Source organism: Cebidichthys violaceus, unplaced genomic scaffold (genome assembly GCF_023349555.1).
Source record: "Cebidichthys violaceus isolate CVI_PGR_0920_01 unplaced genomic scaffold, fCebVio1.0.p SCAF_8, whole genome shotgun sequence".
NCBI classification, from domain to species: Eukaryota; Metazoa; Chordata; class Actinopteri; order Perciformes; family Stichaeidae; genus Cebidichthys; species Cebidichthys violaceus.
The window spans coordinates 12,250,794-12,274,536 of NW_027176964.1; the positions used below are offsets into that span (position 1 = coordinate 12,250,794).

Below are 23,743 nucleotides of genomic sequence, written 5' to 3' on the forward strand. Positions count from 1 at the left end.
ATCTATCACTGTTCCCTTTAGGCAATGTTGGCAGTCTATTCAAAGAAATACTTCACCTGCGTGTGTGGAGGATTTTTTGGTTTTTAATGTTGATTGCCCTACTTAAAAACGTTTTATCACTCTTACCTCTCATTCATGTGTACATTAGTTGAGATAATGTGTTTTCACCTTTCTTTTAATCAACAAACATTGGATAATTAATGCACTGTAGGGCACAGGCTTGTATTGTCTGATAATGTTGCTATTTAAGGGACAAGTAGTTTGCAAGACGAAGCCTCTGCGAGGCAAACTGTGTGAAAGTCATCAATTTCCACAGGCACTGCGTTACTCATAGTGAGATTTTATCAGCTGCATGTCCCAGCAGTTCGTGGGTATGCCCATGCAGATGAGAGAGAAACACACGTAGATCAATGAGTGAATCCAGCACCATGTCAGATCAGATATTGCTGGTCGTAAATCAGCACATCACATTCACACTTAGTCTCATAAAACTTCATGTGTGTCTGATTTATTTCTGCAGATATTTTTGCACTGCAGTTTTGATCAAAATACTTAAATCTGGGGATTTTTAGTTTGTATTGTTTGATCTAATTGCCTGTGCATCCTGTACAAAGCAAATTCTAATTACCATGAAATATATTAAAATTGTGTTTCAACTTTTGTCAAGTAAAATACTGTCAGCATAAAGTACATTTAATGATGGCACCATCAGGTGATGATGAGAATTATACTTTATAGCAGCCTTATAGAATATGTGTGTTTCGTTTTAAGGAGCTCATGCCTTAAGGTAAACTTTTAGATTATTAAAGCTGTATGCCTCCTGTTCATACAACATACATGTTGTTGAACTTTGCCTACACCGTTCACATTTCAGTATGAATGGAGTATTTTCCTCATATAATTAAAACTTGTTTGAGCAAGGACAGGAATGGGGCGTCCCTTTTCCTCTCTTTTTTTTACATAATGTTCCCTGCTTTAGTAAATATAGTGTGAAAATGCAAAAGTGGTCAAAGAGGAAAACAGTGGAAAGCGATAAGCAAGTTTATTGTTATAATGCATTTATGGGAACACGTAATAAAACCTATACAAAAAATGTACGAAAAGACAGACATTTAAAATATTTTGAACAAATTAAGATAAGAGTTCTCCATTTCTATGACACACATTTCAGAAGACATTTATATTTAACAACTTGTGTCTGCAAATAAACAATTTGATGGACATTTAGACACATCATGCCAGATATACTCTAAATGTTACATATATCTAATATTCTCATTTACACTCTATCACCATTAATTAAACAGCTTATTGAATACCTTGTGTCTTAAAAGGCAAGAAAAACTGTCACAAATATTGTCATTGAAGCAGCCATGCTATGGAAGGCATTTATGTATTTATGTAGTGGCCAGTTGGCATCAGCAGTTCATTCCTGTACCACAGAGTGCTGTTGTGTTTCTACCCAAGCTTTGACCTTTATCTTAGAGAAGAGTGAAAGCAAAAGTAATGCTACAAGAGTTCCTTGGCTACCCACCCCGACTGCCTACCAGTAAGACACCATAAAACCTCCATGAAACCGTGCATTGCTCAATGATAGGATTTGGCAGATAGATGAAAGATGGCTTGGGGCCCATTGAATCAGGCAGATTGCCCTCAGCTTCTGTACAGCCGTTGGTGCTGTGAAGAGCAAAGACATCCATTTGAATATTACTACAATAAATTCAAAACTATGATATCCATAGGGAACTGGTAATATATATATTGCACTGGCAGAGTTTTTCAGAATGTTTAGTTAGGGATTAAATATGGACAGACATGACTTGATTTGAAGGACAGTTTTACAGTGCAAACACTTCAGGTGTCACCCACCTTCTTGGGTTTCTTGCTTTTGGCTCCCTTTTCGTCAATCTTCTTCATCAGTTCTTCAACCCATTTCTCTTTGGGGTCTGTGCACAGCTCACGCCCCCTCTTCATGGTGAAGCTAGAAAATAATTAATAATCAGAATCAGCTTTACTGGCTCATGTGTGCACTTACAAGAAATTTGACTCTGGTTTCTCTGCATCTCTCTCTACAGACAGGTAAAGGTAAATAATAGACAGGACTGTTATGTACACAAGTAGTGAAAAAGAATGGTGTAATTATAAATATATATATATAAATATATATATAAATAAAAAGCAACAATGACCAACACTATAACAAGATGCAAGATAAGACGTTTATTTTGAGTAGTAATGAGAGAAAACATCTGTTAAAAAGAAACAATGTAAGTTTAGGCACTTAAAATCAGTTCAGTTTTACAGTGGATCTTCTCATCATCTATGCATGTACTTACATTACAGCAGGGATGTTGCAGCCTCCATCTACCACCTGCTGTCTGTACTCCACTGCGTGTCTTTGAGTGCGCCGGCTCATTGTTCTCACATACTTAAAACAGCAGTCTTCATAGGTCGCTGAAGTATAAGAAATCCAGTGCAGTAAAGTCAGAACTCCAGTGCAATCCAGTGCCACCACAGTATAATATTATTTGTACAATATAGTCAAATCAATCAATCAAAAGGTAATAAAATAGTAAAGGTCCTGAACAGGGCAATATTGCACAATGAGGCCACATCTGCCCACACTGTTACTGAGGCAATAAATCTGTCTCATTGGCCTTCTTTTTATCTTTGCTGTGTATTAAATGTCATCTATGTGACATTAATTCCAGAAACCAGCTTTTACAGTGTCTTACTTTGTGCCAGTGCAAGACAGAGACAAGATAGGATCAGCAGGAAGAACATCGCGTTGAACCGCATGATGTGGTCTGTAGTTGCAGCACTGAAAGAAGCCAGAAGGATGCCAGGAATTACAATGTTTATCTGCAATCAGCCTTATCACCCGAGCTCCTCCCACGCCCTTCCTATTCACATTTGAAACTTTGATCCTTTAACAAATATTTCATGTCAGCTCTCTTCGTGTATATGTGCATATACATGTATCTAACAAATTTGACTTGTTTTTAAACACATTACAGGAAATTTTGACACCCATTATTATTATTATTTTCTTTGCTTTTTATAGTAAAACGACTAATTCTGATCTTTTGGTAAGAAACTAAATTAAATGTCATTGGTTTTGATATGCTGATGAAAAAAGAATACGCATCTCTTTCCTGAATCTGTGCCCGTACCTTGAATTTGATTGAAAATGAAAATTTGTCTTTTGGCTAAATCTCTAAATGTGAGGTATGCTTTTACTTGTAAAGTAAGTAAAATAAAGTCAAGATAAAAATAACCCAAACAAAACTGCTACAAATTCTTTAAATCTTACTGGATCTTATCTGATATAATACTTATGACCATTACAAAATATTAAGGAAACTCCAAATTAAAACAGAGCAGTGTCTCTTTCTATTTAAAGATTAAAGGCTACTCACCTTAAAGCTCCAGATGTGTTTTGTTGCTGTCTTCTTATGTCTGTGCAGGCAAGGCGAGGCACTCTTATAAAGGACTGCCAGGTATCATATTACCATAAACGCACTTCACCTTTGCACTTCATCTCAGCTTTCTTTTTTTTCTGAACCAATACTGATATGCTTTTTTTTTGTCAAGCTTTTTCCCCCAAAAGAGTTCATGATGTGTTGTTGAAACCAAATACTAGTCTTACATGTGCGCACCTCCTAATGTAGGGTTTTTGTAGAAAGCGAATTGTGATACCTGTGACTTAAGTCAAACAAGTGCATTTACAGCCGGAAATTTGAACTTTCAGAATTTCACGACATCTCCAAAATTCTCAAGAAGTTGGAAATTCTCAGCATGCATCTATGTGGGGGTGGAAGGTTGTTGTTCTTACAAATGACATATGTCTTTTTAGTCATACTTTGGGATTTAGAAATAGGAAACATATCCTACCATAGAAATAACTCCTATGTTGCCTGTGGTTGTTGCAATTGGAGTCTGGCCTGTTAAACTCTTAAAGGTTTTAACTCTCCTCACACTGACAGTTATAGTTTGAGAAATACTCAGCCTTTGTCAATGGCTGTTGAATGAAGGTGTTTAGAGACATTATTCTTACATAACTTGTTCTCAACCCTTGTCTAAAAAGTCTGCAGAGTAAATCCTTGCACTTAACAACAGCATTTAACACAAAGGATGGAATAACAGACAATTCAATGTTTGTGCTAAGATGCCACTAAAAGCCAATCCTGCCCAAATCTTTGGCCTTATATAGTTTCAAGTGTGTTAACAGATCAGACATTTGAATCTTCACCTTGTAATGACATGTTTCTCTTTGAATACAAGCACACACTCATATCAGTGTTTTTTATGATAACTTTGATATGTTTTTGCTCAAACTGGGTAGATATTAAGTTAATATTAGTAAATATTGTTTCATATCATTGTAGCAATTAAAACAATACAACATATGCAATTTATATATATGCACATGAATATGAATAGGCATATTCACCATGAAAAGTATGCACATGCACAGACATTTCAATTCATTCCATTCATACATTTAAATGCACAAACACATACATACACCATACTCATATAACACATTATTACATATAGGTGCAACTAATGTACTTACTATATATAAAAGGCAAAATAGCATTATTAACAACGGGCTCCAGTTCACGTTGAAGCATGCACGCACACACACACGCACACACAGGCGTATTTCCAAGGAGCCTTTCTGAATAACTTGCAAGTACTCATTCATCACCCAACATGTTGATAGAGGGCTTGCTCTCTACAGTGTATTGTTTGCGATTGGGTGAATGAGAGGCAAACTAAAAAGCGCTTTGGATAAAAGTGCCATCTAAACGTAGTTCAATTACTGTTTTCACTATTTTCAAATACTGTACAGTTAACATGTGATTCTCATACTATGAATATTAGAACATTAGTGGCTGTTTTAGATACAAAAATATATTTGTCAAACAATAATAGTTTACATGTGTTAAAATGTTGTAGATAAAAACACATTTTTAATTCCAGGCTTATTGAGGGCAGTCCTATACATCTTTAGAGACATCCTGAATATTAGTATTTTTCTACAATAAAATAGTTACAGTAAAAAGTTACAGAACAATCCACAATAAATGCATGTCTGACTGCATCACACTTTCAGCCTGTAAATGTCTTGTGAAATCATTTCTAAGCCTGACTGCCATGCACACAGAGAGGACATCCTACCACTATTTAATAGTTATTATTCTATTGTTTATCCATTATTTATCTCTTGTGCATCACTTTTCATGCTGAGATAAATTGGGTTCACTGTCTCTGGTTAGCTTTCTTTAAAGTGTAAAACATATACACTGCATATCATTTGCAGAACATTATTTGATGTACAGTGTAGAGGTGAAAGTGTTGCTGTTGCTCATTTACTTTTAATTGTGAGTGGAAGTCCCCAACAGATGGAACACAATAAATCTTATCAGACCATAAAGGCTGTATCTCAGAATCAATAAAGTTCACCATAACTGACAATTAAAAATGATGAAAGACCCGTTTTGACCCTTGCAGCTGACTGGAAAGAGGCAGTAACAAGTCATTAGTCCCTTCATTTTAAAGTCATTAATGCATGTGGGCTACATCTAAAATGAATGGCCCATATGCCTCAAATTTATTAGTATGATATCACTATTCCTTGACAATTTAAAAACTATATACAATCAGATTGAGTTGAGGACAGTGTGCCAAATGAAGACATTGTAAATTTAGGTTGCTGTCTGTACTTAAACCACAAAAAGTGTGGAAATACACCACGCAAAATCCTGTTGACTCTCTCAGTCATGCTTGTCAGTATTCTCAGAAGAGCTTGACTCTGATGCATGAAAAATCAGTTGTCCAGAATCAGATATGAAGTAACCTTCCTTTAGTCATATTGTGATCTGACAGGTAAAAAGCTTTGTATTAAAAACACTTGTCAGCATTGCCATATCGCGTATCCACTCAAAGCCTTTCCTGTTAACTCCTGAAAACACGCCGTAGTGTTTGTTTCACAGAGATTTTTGTTGAACGCTTTGCGACAGATATTAATGAGCCTTTACTGCCTGAGTGGACATCGGATAGCTCTGTTCACTGTTTATACTCACTCACATCCAAACACTGCTAAAGGCCAATGAGGCATTTCATGAACCTTGCCTTTTCTTTTCTTTGGCCTGCAGGATACTGGTGCTCACTTTGGTTGTTTACTACACTTCTACTACCAAACACACGACATTGTGCATTATGGCACACAGAAAAAATCTGAGAATTTCCTATTCCTACCCCAGTTGCCACCCGATCATCAAAGCAGTTTATATAAATTTGGTTTGCTGTGATTTAGTCACAAATTGCCTCTTTTTGTGCGATTCTGGTCTTGCTCCCTGCTAGACGTTTGAGTTTGATCACAGTACAAAATGATAAAGATCTGAATGTTCATTGGCGAAACAATCTGCAACCTAAACGAGAAAAAAACAACACTAAAGAGTTGGCTGTGGTTATCTCTATTCCTGTTTGTGATTGCGTATTCGAAAAATCCTGATGGATTAATGGCATTGGATATTTGTCAAGAGATGATGGTCCACTGCCAGAGGCATTTGGACTCAGGCAGTGTCATGATACATTGTGTTGTCTTCAGCATTCCTTTCAGACAATATGAGATGTTGTTTTATCCCTTCACCGTTGCTGTCGTTTTGCACATGAAAGAAGACTCAGAGAAGCCATTTATCATTGTGAGAGAAACATTACTTTGGCACACAGTACAAAAAAACTACATTAGAACTGAAGACAGAGTTGTCTCACATGCTGTAGACTGAATAATGATACTGATTTAACATTTACTTCTTTTGCAACCATCCATTTGTAAACTGCATGTGCAAGAAAATGAAAAATTAAAGTGAACAAAAAGGTAAAGGATCAAAACAGAATGTTCTGGGCGGGATGATGACAAAAAAAAAAGTCAGAGGAGTTGCAAAATCAGTAGTTTTTCTCCTGCATGTAGCACGAACGTGTAAATAAAAATATCTGTGTCAATGTTAAAAGGCTCAGGAGATTCGATAACTTTGCCCAGATGGTTTTAGGTGAGGATACGTCTCAACATCAAAATGTTTCACCCTCTTGGGGGCATGAATGTCGACAGCCAACTGTTCACAATCCAGCCATTACTTTTCAGATACCACCAACAAAACGACATAGAAAGAAATGACCAGCAAAGGCAATCCCAGTATCGGCAGAGGTAGAAAGTATTTTCACTGTTATGTTAAAGGTGCCATGAGATGGTGTAATTACATCTGTAATAGGATGCATATCCTTTTGTGACAGGATGTTAAGATTCTGAATTTTTTGGTTAAACCCACTATGCAGCAAAAGGTCACTATTAAAGATGTGGTGTCTTCCCAGTCCCCATTTCACGAGACATTTACAATAGAATTAGGTTATTATCTTAAAAAGATACTTTTCAAAAGTTTTTTCCAAAAAGTACTTTGGTATAGATTTGTCTATTTGTGATTTGTCATGGAGTAATAGAACCTAATGTCAGTTTAACCTATGATTAATATTTGCTTTTTCTCTACCTTAACCATGAACTTTCCCTCACAACCATAGATGCCATCCATAAATATTGCAGACAGATGCTATTTTAAAAACGCTAGCACTGGACGTTAACAAATACAATCTGGGGCTTTGCACAAACATTTAATTTGATCATTCTCTCTGGCATTAGACCTCTTCAGTTTTGTTCACCATGAAAAGTCCTACAGTCCTTTTTAGAGCTCCTCCACTGCACAATTGTGAGTATGGTTTTCAAGCTTTAACATTCTTATTTTATTCTAATTTATTCATCACTTAGGTGTATTTGGCTCTATACCCAGAAGCTATCCTCTTCAGATAACACTGATAAGAAGATAAGATCAAATATTACATCACTCTACAACTGAGATAGTTTTGGGTTTTGTGAAAGAATCTTTGGATCATAAATTCCCCTGTTTGACATTCCCCCGGGTTTTTATCTTCAGGTGTTAGTTACAATCATCTGGGGGAGATAGAAGTCTCTAAAGTAACAGTGTGTCTGAGGTGGTCTTACTGGACTTCAAAGCAGCACATATCTTTACACACACATTACACTTATCAGAAGGACTGGATATCAGCTTTTCCAGTCTCTGATGGAGCCACTTTTACTATTATAACAAGGTTACATAGCCTGTTTACCATTATAACAAGGTTACATAGCCTGTTTGGAAATCTGCTACACTGGATGGGAACGCAGTCAGTTTTGTCAGCACCACAAACAAGCACAAACATTTAGAGTGTAATTAGAGTTTAGTGAGCGTTAAGCTCCCTGGCCTGCAACCAATACAAATGTTGACTGGCTGATTTTCAGTGGACATTGGACAACATGCTGATGGATAAGAAAAGAAACGAAACTGTTATGGCTCGAAGCACAAGCCAAGCTCTATGACAGATGACGGCTTTTGTGGCAAACAGCATAAACACATGCAGTGGCTTGTTCGAGTTGTGCCTGAAGGGAAATTTGAAGTATGATTCTTGCTGAAAACTTTTGGTAGGTATTGTGCAATGAAAACTCTTATGAAATGAGCTCTATTCAGTGTTCCTTAACCATAATTACACTAACAATGCAAACAAATGTGTATGTCTGTGCTGTATTTGACCAGTGTTTTTGCTTCTTTGTCCACCCGGTCACTTTCTAATGGAAGCATTTCTCACATGTTTGTTTAATAGCTGTTGCTTCGACTCTTTTAATGTAGCAAATAAACTGCTGTGCAGTACAGTATGAAGGAGAGAGAGTTTCATTCCTCAACAGAGAGCAACTATTGTTAATTATTGTTGAGAGTATGTCTTGAATTACAAATGGCATGTAAACCCATTGGCCAGTTGAGAACATAGTGACGTCCTGAAAAAACATTGCAAAATCAACCTTAGATGGAGGGAAACAAAATGTTTCTCTATGATTGAACCTTCATATAGATTGATTTAATGACACTTGTTGGATAGAGTAAAATAATCTGTTCAAATGATTTATTAAAACCTGCTCAAGAATAGCAAGCACATACAATTTTCTGTTCTGTTCTGCTCTTTCCTGCTCTTTTCTGTTCTGTTCTGCTCGGTGGGGAAAATATGTATAAAATGATTCACAAGCCATTTACAATATTTCCATTTGATGTAATAGTACCACTTTAAAAGCATGGCATCTTGGGTTTGATAATTCACTCAGTGTGAACATTGTTTCACCGGAGTGATCAGTGTTGCGTTAACTGTCTGTGTATAAAGGAGGATTACATCCAGCATTAAGTGCTGTTGCCCTCTGGTGTCAGATGAAGTGAACTGCTTTGGCTTTAAAATGAAAAATGTCACATGCAAAGCAACATCACAGGCAGTCTGTACACAACACCAACCTGTAAAAACACCCACGTGAAAACAGTTAATTCAGGCACAAATATCAGGCAATAATATCAAGTAACTGAGAGGGGTTCAATTAATGCTGGCTTTTGTCTAGAGTCCCCAAAAGTCTAAGAATGTGACACTCCTGTATTTGATCAGCGGCATTTCTGTGTTTAAAGTTCTGTGAACCAATCGGCATTGCATTGTTCATGTCTGATTCACAGCATGATGTATGAGGAGAGTGCAAGCTGGTGTTAACAATGATAATTTCAAAGCACATTTTTAAGGGATTTGCAAATGTTAAATGTATTCAACATGTTTTATAAACCTCAAGGATAAACATAAAGGGTTTGATGGGAACAATGACTGTTAAAAAAATACTTTTATTGTAAAAAAAAATCTGTTAAAGGAAATGACTCATTCTTGAAATGACTGCAGACCATTTGCCAAAGAATATCCAAGAACTTAGGATCTTAGATTTAAATACCTTTCATTCATTTTCATAATAATATGATCATCACGTCTGTTTTTATCAATGTAAAAGAAAGGCCTAGCTCTCTGATTGATTCAAACCCATTCACTTTCTCACTGTGAGGCAGCACTGAGCCACCGTGTGAATAATGTAAACACGATGAGACAATCTGAATCCATGAAATGTGAACTATGTCTTGTTTGTTTACCTTCACATTATTGACTGTCATCGTAAATACAACCACGACTTGTACACATGTACAACACTTCTGGCAAAGGCTTTAGAGCTTCAGCTGAAACTGGAAAGGTAAATGTCAATAAAACAAACCAAAAAATCAATGTGGGAAGGGTTTAAGAGGAAACCATTGTGAAAACTATACCTCATGGTCGTTTTTTACACAATGAATGAATTTATTGATTTTTTACTTTATGACTAATCTATGACTCACCTTGTCTTCCCCCTGCCACATCTGACTAGGAGTACTTATTACAGAAGCTTTAAGTTATTTTCAGTCCTTGTGTTATTCCTCAGGAACGTCCCTTTAAGGCACATTATTGTTGCACTCTGGAAATCTTTCATCCTATTATGAGGTTGCTTCTGGAGTGTCATATCTGTGCAGCAATTTCTCCTCCTGGAAATGTAGTTATCAGTCAAGGCCTTGGCGCTCTATCTTTTTGTTTTTTCTTACGTTACATTACATTACAGTCATTTTAGCTGACGCTTTTATCCAAAGCGACTTACAATTCAGTATCTATTTAAACACCGTAGACGCAGCTACGGGAGCAATTTCGGGGTTAAGTGTCTTGCTCAAGGACACATTGACATGAGACTAGTAGAGGCAGGAGCCGGGGGTCGAACCTCCGACCCTCTGATTGAAAGGCGGCCCTGCTCTCCACTTCGGTCAACCATCCAAGCAAACTTTACGTCAATCATTGTGACAAAAATAAAAATGACAAATGTCTCCATGACAATTCAACAAACTCCATTCGCTGGAGAAGATCATGAAATGTTGTTACGTTTTTAATTTGATTCTGGGCTTTTTTAATCTGTGTTATAACAACATGGTCAACTATAAACTATTTATATAGGGGTCTGAGGAGTTCCTGTAATAGCAGGTTAAACCATCCAAGCAAACTTTAAGTTGATATTTAGGGTTGGTTGAAACACGTGCTCCACTCTAAACATAAACATATCGACAGTCATGGACAGACAGTGTTTTCACTGTGGTTCACTGACGGGCACAGGAGAGGCAGGGGGTCGCGCTCAATGTGCTCTCTGCGAGTGAAAACATTTCTGCTTCAACTTGTGTTATCTGCGCGGTGGGTTGTGGGTGTGTGAGCGTCGAAGTAAAATGGCGGACTTGGCAAACGAAGGTGAGTAAGTGGCAGTATGAGAAAAACAATACAGCTACTGGGCCGCTATCAACGATGCCCGTACATTGTTTGCATATTTGATAACTGAAATGACGCCGCTCGGCTGCATGTTAATCGTGAGTTCTGGTGAATTATAGCTTTGGCGGCGTTTACAAGACTACAGCGTTTAGCAAGCAGGCTAACAATGCTAACGGCTGGGCTATGGGTAATACCTGGAATGCCTCGGAACGCCCTCGAACGATGCCTGCGACTAGCTGGCTTACCTCCTAACGCTAGCACCCGGCTATTTATAGGCAGTATGTTTTGCCATTTGTGGTGAGCTAAAAAATCGAATCCTGAAATAAATCCATGCGTGATGGGCCAACGTTATTATGGTGATATTTCTATTGATAGCTAATAGCTCGGCGTTTTTCCTTGTTTAATGCAGTTAGCGCTCAATTGCAGGACTGCTTTACGTTCATTTAGGCGCGTAGAGAGAAAAACGTTAGCCAAGAGACTTGCTGTGGTGTAATAGTTGCTTCTTTTCTACTGTATAATGTATTCCGATCAGATCTGCTCTTCATTACGTTGATTTGTTGACTATGGGGGAATTTAGTGAGCTTCTTTGTGACATTGCTTGTCAGACGAGATGACTCATGCGGGATGGAGCACATTAGCTAATAACTGTAGCCAGTAAGCTAATAACTAGCCAGTGAGCTATGCTACGTTCGGGGCTTTAGGGAACAACCGGTGGCGCCGACTATTTGCTGGGACGGGTCAGATAGTGTAAATGCTAGCTGGTTAATACAAGCCGGGAGCTTCTCGGGCTGCTTGGACTTCTACTGTGATAATATCAGTGTTGCATGCCTGAATTCGTACATCCGTAAAGTAAGATAACGTAAGCGGATTGCAAGCCGCAGTAAGATACAAAGCTGGACGTTAATATAGGTCACACAACATGTTCTTGCTGTCTGCGATTAAACGTGTTTCATACATGGACGGCTAGTATTAGCCACGATTGGTTGTGTTTGTGATGGTGAATGTTGGTCCAGTAGACGATCCTTGGCTATATGGCTCTATTACCGCATGCATTTATGCCCCAACAAGGCTCACGACGATGCTCCACCTGCTCAGTGTTACAGGCCCAACCCAGACAGAGCAAAACCTTTGTCTGCTAACGTTAAAGGATTAGACATCTTACAGAGGTTACAGTGTGAAGGTAGACTCGTTAAGTGGCCCGAGGTGACATCAGATTATTACGTTGCCATTTCTATTCTTGGTTAGTTGTGATGGTGGCTTTATAGCTGCAACTGAATCGTTGGCGGTGAGCTGAATGAAATCCCCTTTTTGATTTCAAAAGTAGCTACAGTTGCTGATCGGCCTTGTGGAATGACTGAAGACTTTGTGATACATTGGTATTTATGTTCATGTTTTATACATGGGTTGATATTGTTTGGTATTTGATGATTTGTTTTAGGTCAACATAATGTGATGTACTCTTACTGGTAGGCCTGCTCCTAAAAGGATTGCATGACTAACTGTAGGTGTAAGTTAGTATGATTAAGAGTTACTTTCTTTTAACTAACTGACATTAACTGAAATTCGACATTGTTCAGCATTATAGAAGTCTATTTTTTAAGTCACCATAGTCACTTCCTCTTTTAAATTTGTTTGTGACCCAGCTAAATCTGACAGTTAAATAAACTGTGAACAGTTGTTTTACCACTATTAAAGCTTCACTAAAAGTATAAGGCAGACACTGTAACTTTGTGAACCAAAACTTTTGTCTGCGATACAGTCTGTGAATTAGAGGATGTCTAAGTGCACCTCCCCATATTTTGGATGACTTTTGGTATCATATGTTTATTAATTTGGTATGTATTACTGTGCATTGATTTTTGGTGTTTGACTTAGTGCTATATGAGTATGCTGATTAGTACCAATGCACACAACCTTCTAGCTTTATCAACACTCATGTTGTCACTGCAATATCATTAGCTTTTTTGTTCTCTATACCATGGAGAAGATTCAGACAGACGGGGTTGTTTACGTTAGTGCTTGGATAACTAGCCTACATCTTCTCTTAACAGACAAGCCTGCCATAGCGCCACCTGTGTTTGTTTTCCAAAAAGATAAAGCACAGAAGGTAAGTGTCTCTGTTATTCAAGTATCTATTGAGGCTGAAGCCATATTTATTGCATATGTGGACTTTATTTATACTGACATTCAGTGCACATCATTCTTGTAAAGCACACAATGCAGAAGAGTTGTTAAGCTCAAATCTTTCACTTTTCTTGCAGCGATCTGCGGAGGGCTCAAGTGCAGAGGATGGGGAAGGTAAGTCTAATGTCCAAACTGGCTTTTGTTAATATTATCTTTCTCATATTTATTGAAACTGCAATTATATTAATATTTTGTTTCCATTTTCAGATTCAGATAAAGACGAGGGGAGCTATTGCCCCCCTGTGAAAAGGGAAAGGACGTCATCGTTCCCACCCCCACATTCTGGTAAGGGCATGTGGTGACTAAGCAGAGCATTTGTTTTTTCTAGTTTTTTGCTTGTGGTGTACACATTGATTTGTATGCTGAGTGCAATGCTTGTTCGCTACTTTGCAGTTCCCAAGAACAATGTATTCATGCCCTCAAGTTTCTGCCAGTCTCCAACTGGGAACTCTGACTCTGAGCCAGGTGAGGCATCTAGACCACCATTAGTTTCATTTCACAGATTAAAGCCCCCCTGCAGTAAAAATATTAGTTTCAGAGGTTAAGCATGTTTTTTTTTTCTCTCAACAGTTTAAAGGCAACAAACACAATCAATGATTTGCTAAACAATAACGTTTGCTATCACAAAAATATGCCAGAAAAACTCTTTCACCATGTGTTTATTGTTTCTAACATTGTGACATCAATAGTTGTAAATTAGATGTCAGTGAAGTTGTGTGTATTCCCTGCCTGCAAATGCACTCTTTTCACTCTGAACAGCTTTAGTTATCTTGCATGTGGAAATTTTAGAGCTATCCCTTCAAGTGTCTGCTGAGGAGGTCTGATGTTATTCATGGTTTGAGGAAAATGTGCAGTTACAGAAAGCACAACTTCCGTAGACAGCCAATTTTAACAGGCATAAGTGGATCTTTTCTGGAAGGTGAAGGCTGTTTGTTGCATTTATCTGATAAGCTTATTGTCAGTATTACATGAAATATAACTTGCTACTGGAGAGAAGCTTCTCAAAATCCCCTACAATTCAGAGGAGGCTTCTTCATTGTGGGACCATTGTGACTTAGAAAGACCTACGACCATGCTGGTACTAGGGCTGTCCCGAAAAGAGAGGGAGGGTAGAGAACCCCCCTCTGCTTACGACCCTTCACTCAGTCTGCAAGAGAAACAGATCTCAGTCAGATGAACAGCTTCTAGAACAAGTTTTTTTTCTCTTGTGACAGTTTGTGTCTGAGTAAAAAAAAACTGCTGCCGTTGCGTCTTTACACACAGCGCATCCTGTTGTGGCCAACGGGCTTGATCCCCGGTACACCTATGCATTAACATGGCGGTGGGAGGGGGAAAGACTTTCCTCAAACTTGCGGTCATTATTTACTTATATTGTACTTTATTTTGCTTTTATTGTCTAATGTGAGATGAGGACAAAAATTGGACTTCACGGATTGTCTTTTTATTATTGAAATGAAGACGGCTACAAAATATGCAATAATCACATCAAACAAATTACAGCGATAGCCCATAAAATGAATTTGATCATATTTAGGTCTATAAACATGTTAATACATATATGTACTGTAGCCTATGCCAACATGTAGGCCTAAAATAAAATACCTGGCTTTGTTTAGACTCTTGATCACCGCCGCTGCGTTTCAGCAGCAAACGTACACAAGAAACAGTTCCATCCATATGAGGATAGCTCATAATTATTAATGCTGATTACCAGCAAAACATTTTGACCCCAATATTGAAAAAAGTTGAGCTTGATAATGCTAACGGCACAGGGTTTACTATTCTAGCCAGTGTCATGAGCTGGAAATTGGCTGCTGTTTGTGTAGTGCTTTTGTACTTGTCAGTGGAATGGCTTATGAGGGATTACAAGACAGGTTTGGTGCTGGTGGGCTGATGTGCCTTATTGTGTATAGACCGTACATATATAATGGCTGTCCTTTTTATTAGTTATTATGTATTTGAGAGACATGCTGTCTTGTTTTTTAAAAAAAGGAATAAAATATAACATTGCGATTGTCTCAGATTTGGCAGTGTAAGTCGTCGGTTTAGGTTAAATATTCATGTGAGGATTGGTTCAGGTCTCTGTTCCCTGCTTGTGATGACCGTTTGCTGAGGTTTGGGATCCCTGTGGTTCAAACATACAGTATTTATCAGATTGCAGTTGGTAGCATGCTGTTCACATCTCTGACAGAATAGTTGTTGTAGTTGACCATGTGCATTTCTTTGCAGGGAGTAATGCAAAACTAAAATCACACTGTTGGTGAAATTATCACCAGCTCAGCTTCATTAGCTGGGTTTGAGTACACATACCAGAAATAAACAAAATACCTGGCTTTGTTCAGACTGTCAATCGATCTGAATACAATACAACAACATACAATGTCTATAAGTCAGGCTATTCCTATAATTATGACTGCAGTGGGACTTGCAATGTATGTGTTTTTGTGAATTATTTAAGAATGGTACATTTTCTGTTAATGTCTTGTACAGTTTTTGCTTTGTTTCATTGTTTTAATTCTTATCAACAGCCACCAAGTGTTTAGAGTTGGCAGGGCTTTACAGAGGGGACAGGGTATCCACTGGAGCAAACAAACAAGTTATACTAAACAACCGTCTTCAGAATATTGCATAAAGTACTTATTTGGAACTGAATGAAAAGATGAACACAAATCAAACACGCGCATAGAGAACTACAGTAGGTATGGCAGGTCCACCGTACTGTACTTGTCGTTTTGCTAATTTGATTAAATTGGACTTTTTTTTTGTTGCCTTTGTCCATTGCACAGCTGTGTCTGGTGCACCTCCATGTCCTAAGATTGATCCTGGTTACTAAAATGAAAACAAGGCCCGGGTTGTAATAAAATAATATAAAATAAATGTTCACTAGACACAAGATGATAAATGTTGAAAAAAAGAATGCTGTTTTTACGAATGCTTTCAGCTTTCTGCTTTAACAGTAATTAGAGCCAAGTCATGTCAAACTAATAAAGCCACTGAGATGGAGAGAAATAGATCAGAGATCCTAGAGCCCACCATGTTACTGCACAGGAGTTGATTGAAACACAACCCTCAAGGCTTTACAAGGGCTGTTGGGCCATGAGGTTAGAACATTGCAAAAACAGAAGGAACATACAGTTAAAAAGTTGTATACAATCTTTTTGAAATGTCTGCCTTCTCTTGTGCTCCGTCTCACCAGAGGAGAAGCCTGTGGGATTCCGTTTAAAGCCACCAACTCTCATACATGGACAGGCACCAAGTTCAGGTTGGTGTTTGAGGTTTTGAGCCTTCATCGTGTAGCATTTTCTCACACTGACTTGATGGAATGAAAAAGAAAAAAAAAAAAAAAAAAAAAAAACTTGAACCCGGACGTGCACCCTTTTATATGAACCCTCTTAGAAATGGTAGATCTAGACTTGAACATGTAGACCCAGAACTTCTCATTGTGTTCAAAAAGTATGAGACAAGTTGGCTCTGTTGCAGGCGTCCCAAGTCAGAAACCCAAGGAGCAGCAACGCAGTGTCCTCCGCCCTGCAGTTCTTCAGGCACCGCCCTCTAAATCACATATAGAGTCCAGTGAGTGCAGCTTGGAGTCACCTGCACTCATTAGTTGATACTTATAAAACATTCTCAAATATCATTAAAATCTTCTTTGTCTGATAATTCATTCAACTTTGAATTTTGATGACTTGCATAGTGCAAGTGCATACTGTGTTGTTGGCATGTGCCTTACAGGCTAAATATCATTTGGGAAAGTAAAAAAACAAAAAACGTGAGTTTCTTTTTGTCCTCTGTTTTTTCATTTAGATTCCATTTGTGGAACTAACGGTGTGAAAAAGTCGTCGGATGGGGAAGCTGTGACACAGTCACTCTTCTTGAACAACACAGAGCACTCAGCCTCCCTGGCCAGGTCACAGGTGAGGAGAGGCTAAAACTCCCTTTTATAATCACGGGGTTGTTATTGATAAACAGTTCAGTACAGGCTTTATTTAAGGCTCTTAAGACTGAAGTGTATTGCAAGTAATATTTGTCAGTAAAAGTTGCTTTTATTCTACTCAGAACAAGGTTGCATTTGTTTTATAACTGACTTTGTATAGAAAAAAAATACAGACAAATAATACAGTTGATTTTTTTTATTTGTTCCCGTTTCAGAAACATGAAAATGAGGAAGATGGAGCAAGTGGTAACAAAGACGAAAAAGAGAAGAAGGAGACGGATGTAGCAATATCTTTTGTGTTTGGTCAGAATATCAAAGACAGAGCAAAGGTGGGTTATTTTCCACTTTTCTTACATGTGTTTAACACGGTGAGTGTGCAAACTGAGGTGAGAATGTGTGATGAACAAAAACGGATATGCACATTTAGATGTGGCAGATGCAGAAGGTTAGATACTCCAAATAATGAGTTGCCTTGTTATAGTCAACGTTTATATTTGTGACTTCTTAAGATTCAATGTTAAGGTTTTTTTGTTTTTTCGGTGCAATACATAGTTGGATATTCGCCCATATGCTCTTCAGTAATTTAAATTCTTGCTTGTACTTCAAAAAGCCGGAAAAGGCAATGTGTCAAAGCTCGCTGTTGATATGAACGGCTCATTCAAAGCTAACGAAAACATAGCCATTCTTAGTTTCAGGTGATGAATGAAAACACATTTATTAATTATTTTCCATTTCTGAGTCCTTCAGACTGGTCCTTTAAGCATTTCTATACTATCAGTTCTCTTGCTATAACAATTTCCTGTAGTGTTTTGTGGTTTCAGTTCCTGATAACAGGTGCATGTCCTGTAGTGTTTTGAACAATGTCCAATATATTTTTGTATCATTTTGGAAATGTTCATTCGCTTGCTAGGATGCAAGTTAGTCAGGAGTTTCATTAATGTGGATTTGTGAACATTTCTGGTCTTTCTCACACATTGCGTCATTTCTTTTTAGCATAACTCCAAATGTAACACTTTTTTTCTCTAGTTGGAAGAGAACAGTAAAGAAGGCAAGTCAAAGGATGGCGTGCCACTGGACTCTCAGTCAGAGGCCACTAATTATTTCTTACAGTACATCTCTACCCCAAGGTAATGAAAAGGTGTTCTCCTAGAGTATTTTTAGCAACTCCTCGTCATCTATATTTAACTTCCATCAACTCACTTTTTTCTTCTTTCTTGTCCTTTCAGTTCAAAAAATGCCACAAACAGTACAGACAGTGGGGCAAAATTTGTTTTTGGGCAGAACATGTCTGAACGAGTTCTGGTGAGTTTGTGCAACCTGTTGTACAGTGAGCCGGCCATATTTAAATACCTGTGGTGATTGAGGTTTGAACAAGTTCCAATGATCCGCTTTGTTGTGCTTTCAGAGTCCCCCAAAGGGCGAGTCCTCAAATGAGGAAACTAAAGAAGTTTCAGCTGCCCCTGCTTCAGAGCCCTCATCACAGGAAGCCACCCCAGAGAAGGGTAAAAACACAAACCTCATTCATTATTAGCTCACATGTTTGATGTTTAACTTGTCAACTATTAGATTTAAGAAAGACACTTGGCAGCACTAAAGTAAGACCTGAGGCTATCAAATAAGCAGTTCAACAGAAATGTGACGTTGAAATTCTAATCCTAGAAACATTCACAGAAATCAATTCATCATGTTATGTCTTTGTTTCCACTTCAAATTCAGTTGGGAGGTAGTGTTTTGATTAGCACTCCATAAAGAGCTCCGGGTGTAATAAATACCACATCTTTGATTTGAGGTCCAAATTTCAAACCACTAGTGACATATCCCACCCATTTCCTAAAACATTAAAGCAGTTTGTAGCAGTAGCAATTTTAGTTCCAGTGTTAAGTGACAAAGTACCAGGCAGCCTGAGTCCTTCATTATCTCCTGTCAGCACCAGATAGTCCAACACTTTGCAGAATGTTGTTCTTGTGTCACTGCAAGATGATATGGGAGTGAGAGGAGACTCTCTCAAACTGACACATCAGTTTTTTGATACAAAAAATCGCAGAAACCAAATGTTCAGCTCCAACTAGGTACAGATGTCTCACCCCTGTGTTTTATCTCACCAGTGAATAGCGTGTCAGAGTCTTTGGAGGAGTCTGCAGCAGCTTACACCAAAGCCACAGCCAAGAAGTGCATCTTAGAGAAAGTCGACGTCAAAACTGGAGAGGAATCAGAAAGCAATGTTTTACAGGTAGAAGATTAATTCCACATATACAGTGAATACATGTGGCAGAAAGCGATACAATTCTTGTTTTTTGTTACTCTGTTGCTTCAGATGCAGTGCAAGTTATATGTTTTTGAAAAGACTGCTCAGTCGTGGATAGAAAGAGGTCGAGGTTTGCTGAGGCTCAACGACATGGCATCAACAGAGGACGGCACGCTACAGTCTCGTCTAGGTAAACACACCTTCAAAAACGTCTTGGGGGTTAAAAAAGTAAATAAACATCTGACCATTAAGAATGTGCACAGCTCCAGTTTTTATGGTTCAATGATCATGATTTAATTGCAGTAATGAATGCTGATGTTTGTTCGTGAGTTGATGATTTGTGCCAGATACATGACTTAGAGATAACACACTCAGTAAAATACAACTGGTTCTTAGTTGTGGTTTTCAGCTTGATAAATATTACAATACCTGCTATTGAACACAAGGGGGAGCCCATTCCTGTGATACACACTTCTATGGATTAGGCAACACATGCTGCACTGCATGTGTGATGGTGGAATAAGGAGGAAGATGTGTTTTATCATCAAAGAAAGGAATCTATAATGAAAAACACCTTTTTATTCATCCACGCCTGAAGTATTTTTATCTTTCATAACAAGAACTCACAGCACTACATAGAGTCAGGTGGAATACCATAGACAAAACCAAAACAGCTGCTTGGGTCTGTACTTCATTGCTTTTGTGTGTGTGTGTTTCTTTTTAAATTCTTCCAGTGATGAGGACCCAGGGCAGCCTCCGGTTGATCCTCAACACTAAACTTTGGCCCCAGATGCAGGTGGACAAAGCTAGCGAGAAGAGTGTACGAATCACTGCCATGGACACAGAGGACCAGGGGGTCAAGGTCTTCCTAATATCGGTATGTATCATCAAACATTATACTGCAGTTGTGAACATTTTTTCTTCTTCTTCCAAGCATGGGGAAGAGTTATTCATTTTAATTTGCAGAGTGTTGGTCGTTTTTAATATGTTCTAATACTGTGCATATATTGCCATGTCCGATTTTAGTATTATATAGTATTTGTGTGTAAAATCGCTGCAGTAAACACTCTGTGCTGACAGGCGTGCAGAGCACAGTGGAGACATCGTAGTGACTGCCACATAATCTGCCTCACCCAGCACATCTTCACCACCACTGATAGCTGTCACTTTGAGGCGGTTTCACGTCACTGCAGAGAGATGGTGGACTTTTCCGGAAATAGTTACAGAGTTTATAATAAGTATTACCGAGTCCAAGGGCTCCATGCCTGAGACCACCCATTCAAGTGGACTCGGGCAAGGAATTGTCTCTTTTTCAGGTGCTTGCTACTGTAACGGTTATGTTAGTCACTACGAGATATCCAGAGCCAGAAAGCCACTTTGAGTCGCCAAAGTCCCATAAACCTTGTTGTGTGCACATATACTGTAACTATTCTGTATATTGCATTTCATGGGACTGTTGTGACTCAAGAGGTAACGTAGGTAGTTGTCATGGCTTTTAAAGTGAAAGTAACCTTTTTGTTGAAATGGCTTGATTTAAAGACATGCCCACATTTAAATATTTCCATTTTCGAAGGTTCAGTTATTGTAATTCTGCAACACAGGGTTGCGTAACAAAATGCAATATAAATGGCAGCAATAAAAACTGGCAGATAATATGACTGGTATCTTAACATTAACAATTTGACATTCAGGGAAACATTGTTCATCAACTTTGATGACTGTTTAAGCATCAAGCATCATTGATGTAAGTCCACCTCCTCTCGTTTCACTGGAGCCATGCGGTCCGGTTGTCAATTGCAGCTTGACCCAGGATAATACGACAGAGCCAGGTTTCTGTAAAGATGTGGGCACATCAGTCTCAGACCTGCTGTAGCCTGAAGTCCTTTTTCATCCATCTTATCTTCCTGCGACCGGACATTAGCCAGGAGTAGGCTTGGTAGTGGAATAGCCTCAAGTCTCAGCTGTAGTATAATAAGCTTGTTTATCAACAATCTAGTGTTAAAAAATACAATTACACAGAAAATTAGAATTTAGGCCACCTCGATCTTGTGAGGTTATCGTTGGCCATGTGTGCGTATGATGTCAGACCAAGTCGGCCACAAATGAAACCAGCATGCATTGTGCATATGTTTTTTATTTGTTTAGTTTTCCTTCCTTTCAGTAGTCTCTCCCGCTGTGTCTCCACTCTTTAGGGTAGCTCTAAGGACGTAGGTCAGCTGGCTGCAGCGTTACATCACCGTATCTTAGCCCTGAAGAGCAGGGCGGATCAGGAGCCCGAGACCCCAACAACAACCATCCCTGAGGCCGAGGTACCACAGTCCAACGAGGATGACAGCGACGAGGAAGACAACGCCTCCGCCTCAGCTTCAGCCTCCACTCCTGCTACGAGTCAGTGATTTTTATTGTTAGTCTGCGTGTTTCAACACTCCATGGTTTACTTACTCTTAAATTAAATGAACGTCATGATTTGGAGTGTTTGTGGGTTTGATTGTTGTTTTTTTGCTTGTTGGTACCATAGCAGCAGTTTATTTTGTGATGTTAATATTTAGACCACTCGCTTACAAAGACCTTGACAACCTGCTGTCACTTTTCTTTCTGCAGGTAATTCAGAGGGAGGAGAGAGCCAGGCAGCAGGAAGCACATAGCGTCACTCTTGGACAGCCTGCTAACATGCTGCCGTTGAGGCATTTTGCTGTAGGCATCTCCATGGACACCCCTTGACCAACATGGGTCCTCCAGACCAGTACTTTTGGATATTAGAAGTCTAGCTCCAGGAAATAACCCCTTGTGCCGGAGTGTCTCACCCAACTCGTGCAGTTCATCTTCTCTGCATTCAACGTAATATCTGGAGTCGTTTCTTCCCTCCCTCTCCTGTTTTGTGTTTTATTTTTGTTTTCGAGTATTTTTTTTCCTCTCCCCGATAGCAAAAATAAAGACTTCAAAGCTTTGGTTTGGGACTTTTCTGCTCATCATATTGATGAGTGTAAGGGTGTTTTCCTCTACATTTTAAGGTATGGCACATGTTAAGACTGCAGTTTCTACTTTGGGACCTTTTTACTCACTCTACAGCCGTACCTCTGGACGCCACACATCCAGAGGAGCTTCATTCACAGTGTATTTGACTAGTCATCAGTCAGTTGTTCCTACATTGAGTCCAACCATCCTCCTGTCTCTCTCCCCCCCCTCCCCTCATCCCTCCCATCCCAACCAGTGTGTGCGTTAGGTTTTGGCAAATGTAATTTATTTTGGATCATCGTTTTCATCAGGCATCTCAACACATATGTGCTGTTTGTAATGGCTAGCCAAGACCACTCAAGTTGTCATTAATAGTTTCTTATATTTCCTATTGACCTATATTATACAGAATAAAAGACTGAAACAATGCAGTTTCTGCTAATGTGAGTTAATGATGTGAAGATGAAACAGCTGAAGAATTCACCTCAAATTTTTCTCTAAATTTGTGTGAGGCATTCACCTTGTGGTTTTTTTGTAATTTCCAAATTATGAAAATTGACTCATCGGTCTACATTCTGCATGTAACTGTTATTTCGTTCTTGTCTTTATAAGCATCCCAAGGGTTTACTGTGTTGATCATATTTTTATTTTTAAGATATACAAACTTTTTTTTATCCACTGTCATTTGGAATGAAGACTTAAGTTCATGTGTGGAAAATCTGAGTGATAACTCTAATACCCTTTGAATGTCATGTACATTTTAATATATCATTTAGTAGCGCACCATGTCTTCTCATCTCCAACTACCCCCTTTACAAAATAAACCATTTTGGACTGACCTTTTGGGATTTTTCCTTCTGAAACTTGATTTTCTGTGAAAGATCCAAACTTAAATCCACATTTCAGAGCACATCATCAGAGTGGTATACTTGACATTGTATTTAAGATAAACAGCCAAAGAAAGGGAGAGTGGTTCATCTGTTTTGTATTTATGTGTTTGATCAGGTCCATGGGGCAGGAATAACACCAAAACCTGCTTATTAAGTATGCATCAAGCCCAGGGTCATGAATGATGCATGTACCTGTCATAACAGCATAATCCAACATAAGCATATACATCCAAACTAGGAACATAAGTGCTGCTACCCCCAAACCCCTTGTGTGTGTGGTCACTCGGTAGGAAA

The 23,743-nt window shown here is 38.6% G+C and overlaps 2 protein-coding genes across 3 annotated transcripts; one reads left to right on the forward strand and one right to left on the reverse strand.

Moving 5' to 3' along the window:
* Positions 1–1,027: 1,027 nt before the first annotated feature.
* On the reverse strand, positions 1,028–3,493 carry ccl25a (chemokine (C-C motif) ligand 25a). The gene is made up of 5 exons (XM_068738200.1): positions 3,420–3,493; positions 2,736–2,821; positions 2,337–2,454; positions 1,870–1,981; positions 1,028–1,677 (listed from the first exon to the last, which is right to left on the reverse strand). Exons 2-5 carry the CDS (start codon positions 2,797–2,799, stop codon positions 1,654–1,656), a joined length of 318 nt encoding a protein of 105 aa, XP_068594301.1. The 5' UTR covers positions 2,800–2,821; positions 3,420–3,493; the 3' UTR covers positions 1,028–1,653.
* Positions 3,494–11,131: 7,638 nt separating this feature from the next.
* On the forward strand, positions 11,132–23,398 carry ranbp3b (RAN binding protein 3b). Of its 2 annotated transcripts, XM_068737944.1 has the most exons (17): positions 11,132–11,223; positions 13,293–13,348; positions 13,503–13,539; positions 13,633–13,710; positions 13,819–13,890; positions 16,622–16,687; positions 16,906–16,998; positions 17,230–17,339; positions 17,575–17,688; positions 18,386–18,486; positions 18,586–18,661; positions 18,765–18,861; positions 19,465–19,589; positions 19,674–19,794; positions 20,339–20,481; positions 21,797–21,992; positions 22,206–23,398. In XM_068737944.1, exons 1-17 carry the CDS (start codon positions 11,202–11,204, stop codon positions 22,247–22,249), a joined length of 1,551 nt encoding a protein of 516 aa, XP_068594045.1. In that variant the 5' UTR covers positions 11,132–11,201; the 3' UTR covers positions 22,250–23,398. The 2 variants fall into 2 exon arrangements, with proteins under 2 accessions (XP_068594045.1, XP_068594047.1); XM_068737946.1 differs by lacking the exon at positions 16,906–16,998.
* The last annotated feature ends 345 nt before the right edge of the window (positions 23,399–23,743 follow it).

Excerpts from the sequence above, each read along its gene's own strand:
- ccl25a (XM_068738200.1), bottom strand. The coding sequence starts at position 2,799 with ATGCGGTTCAACGCGATGTTCTTCCTGCTGATCCTATCTTGTCTCTGT. Across the intron at positions 1,982-2,336 it reads TGCAACATCCCTGCTGTAAT|CTTCACCATGAAGAGGGGGC; the intron begins GTAAGTACATGC and ends ATTATTTTCTAG. Across the intron at positions 1,678-1,869 it reads AAAGCAAGAAACCCAAGAAG|CACCAACGGCTGTACAGAAG; the intron begins GTGGGTGACACC and ends TGCTCTTCACAG.
- ranbp3b (XM_068737944.1), top strand. The coding sequence starts at position 11,202 with ATGGCGGACTTGGCAAACGAAG. Across the intron at positions 13,540-13,632 it reads AAGTGCAGAGGATGGGGAAG|ATTCAGATAAAGACGAGGGG; the intron begins GTAAGTCTAATG and ends TTCCATTTTCAG. Across the intron at positions 17,340-17,574 it reads CCTCCCTGGCCAGGTCACAG|AAACATGAAAATGAGGAAGA; the intron begins GTGAGGAGAGGC and ends TTCCCGTTTCAG.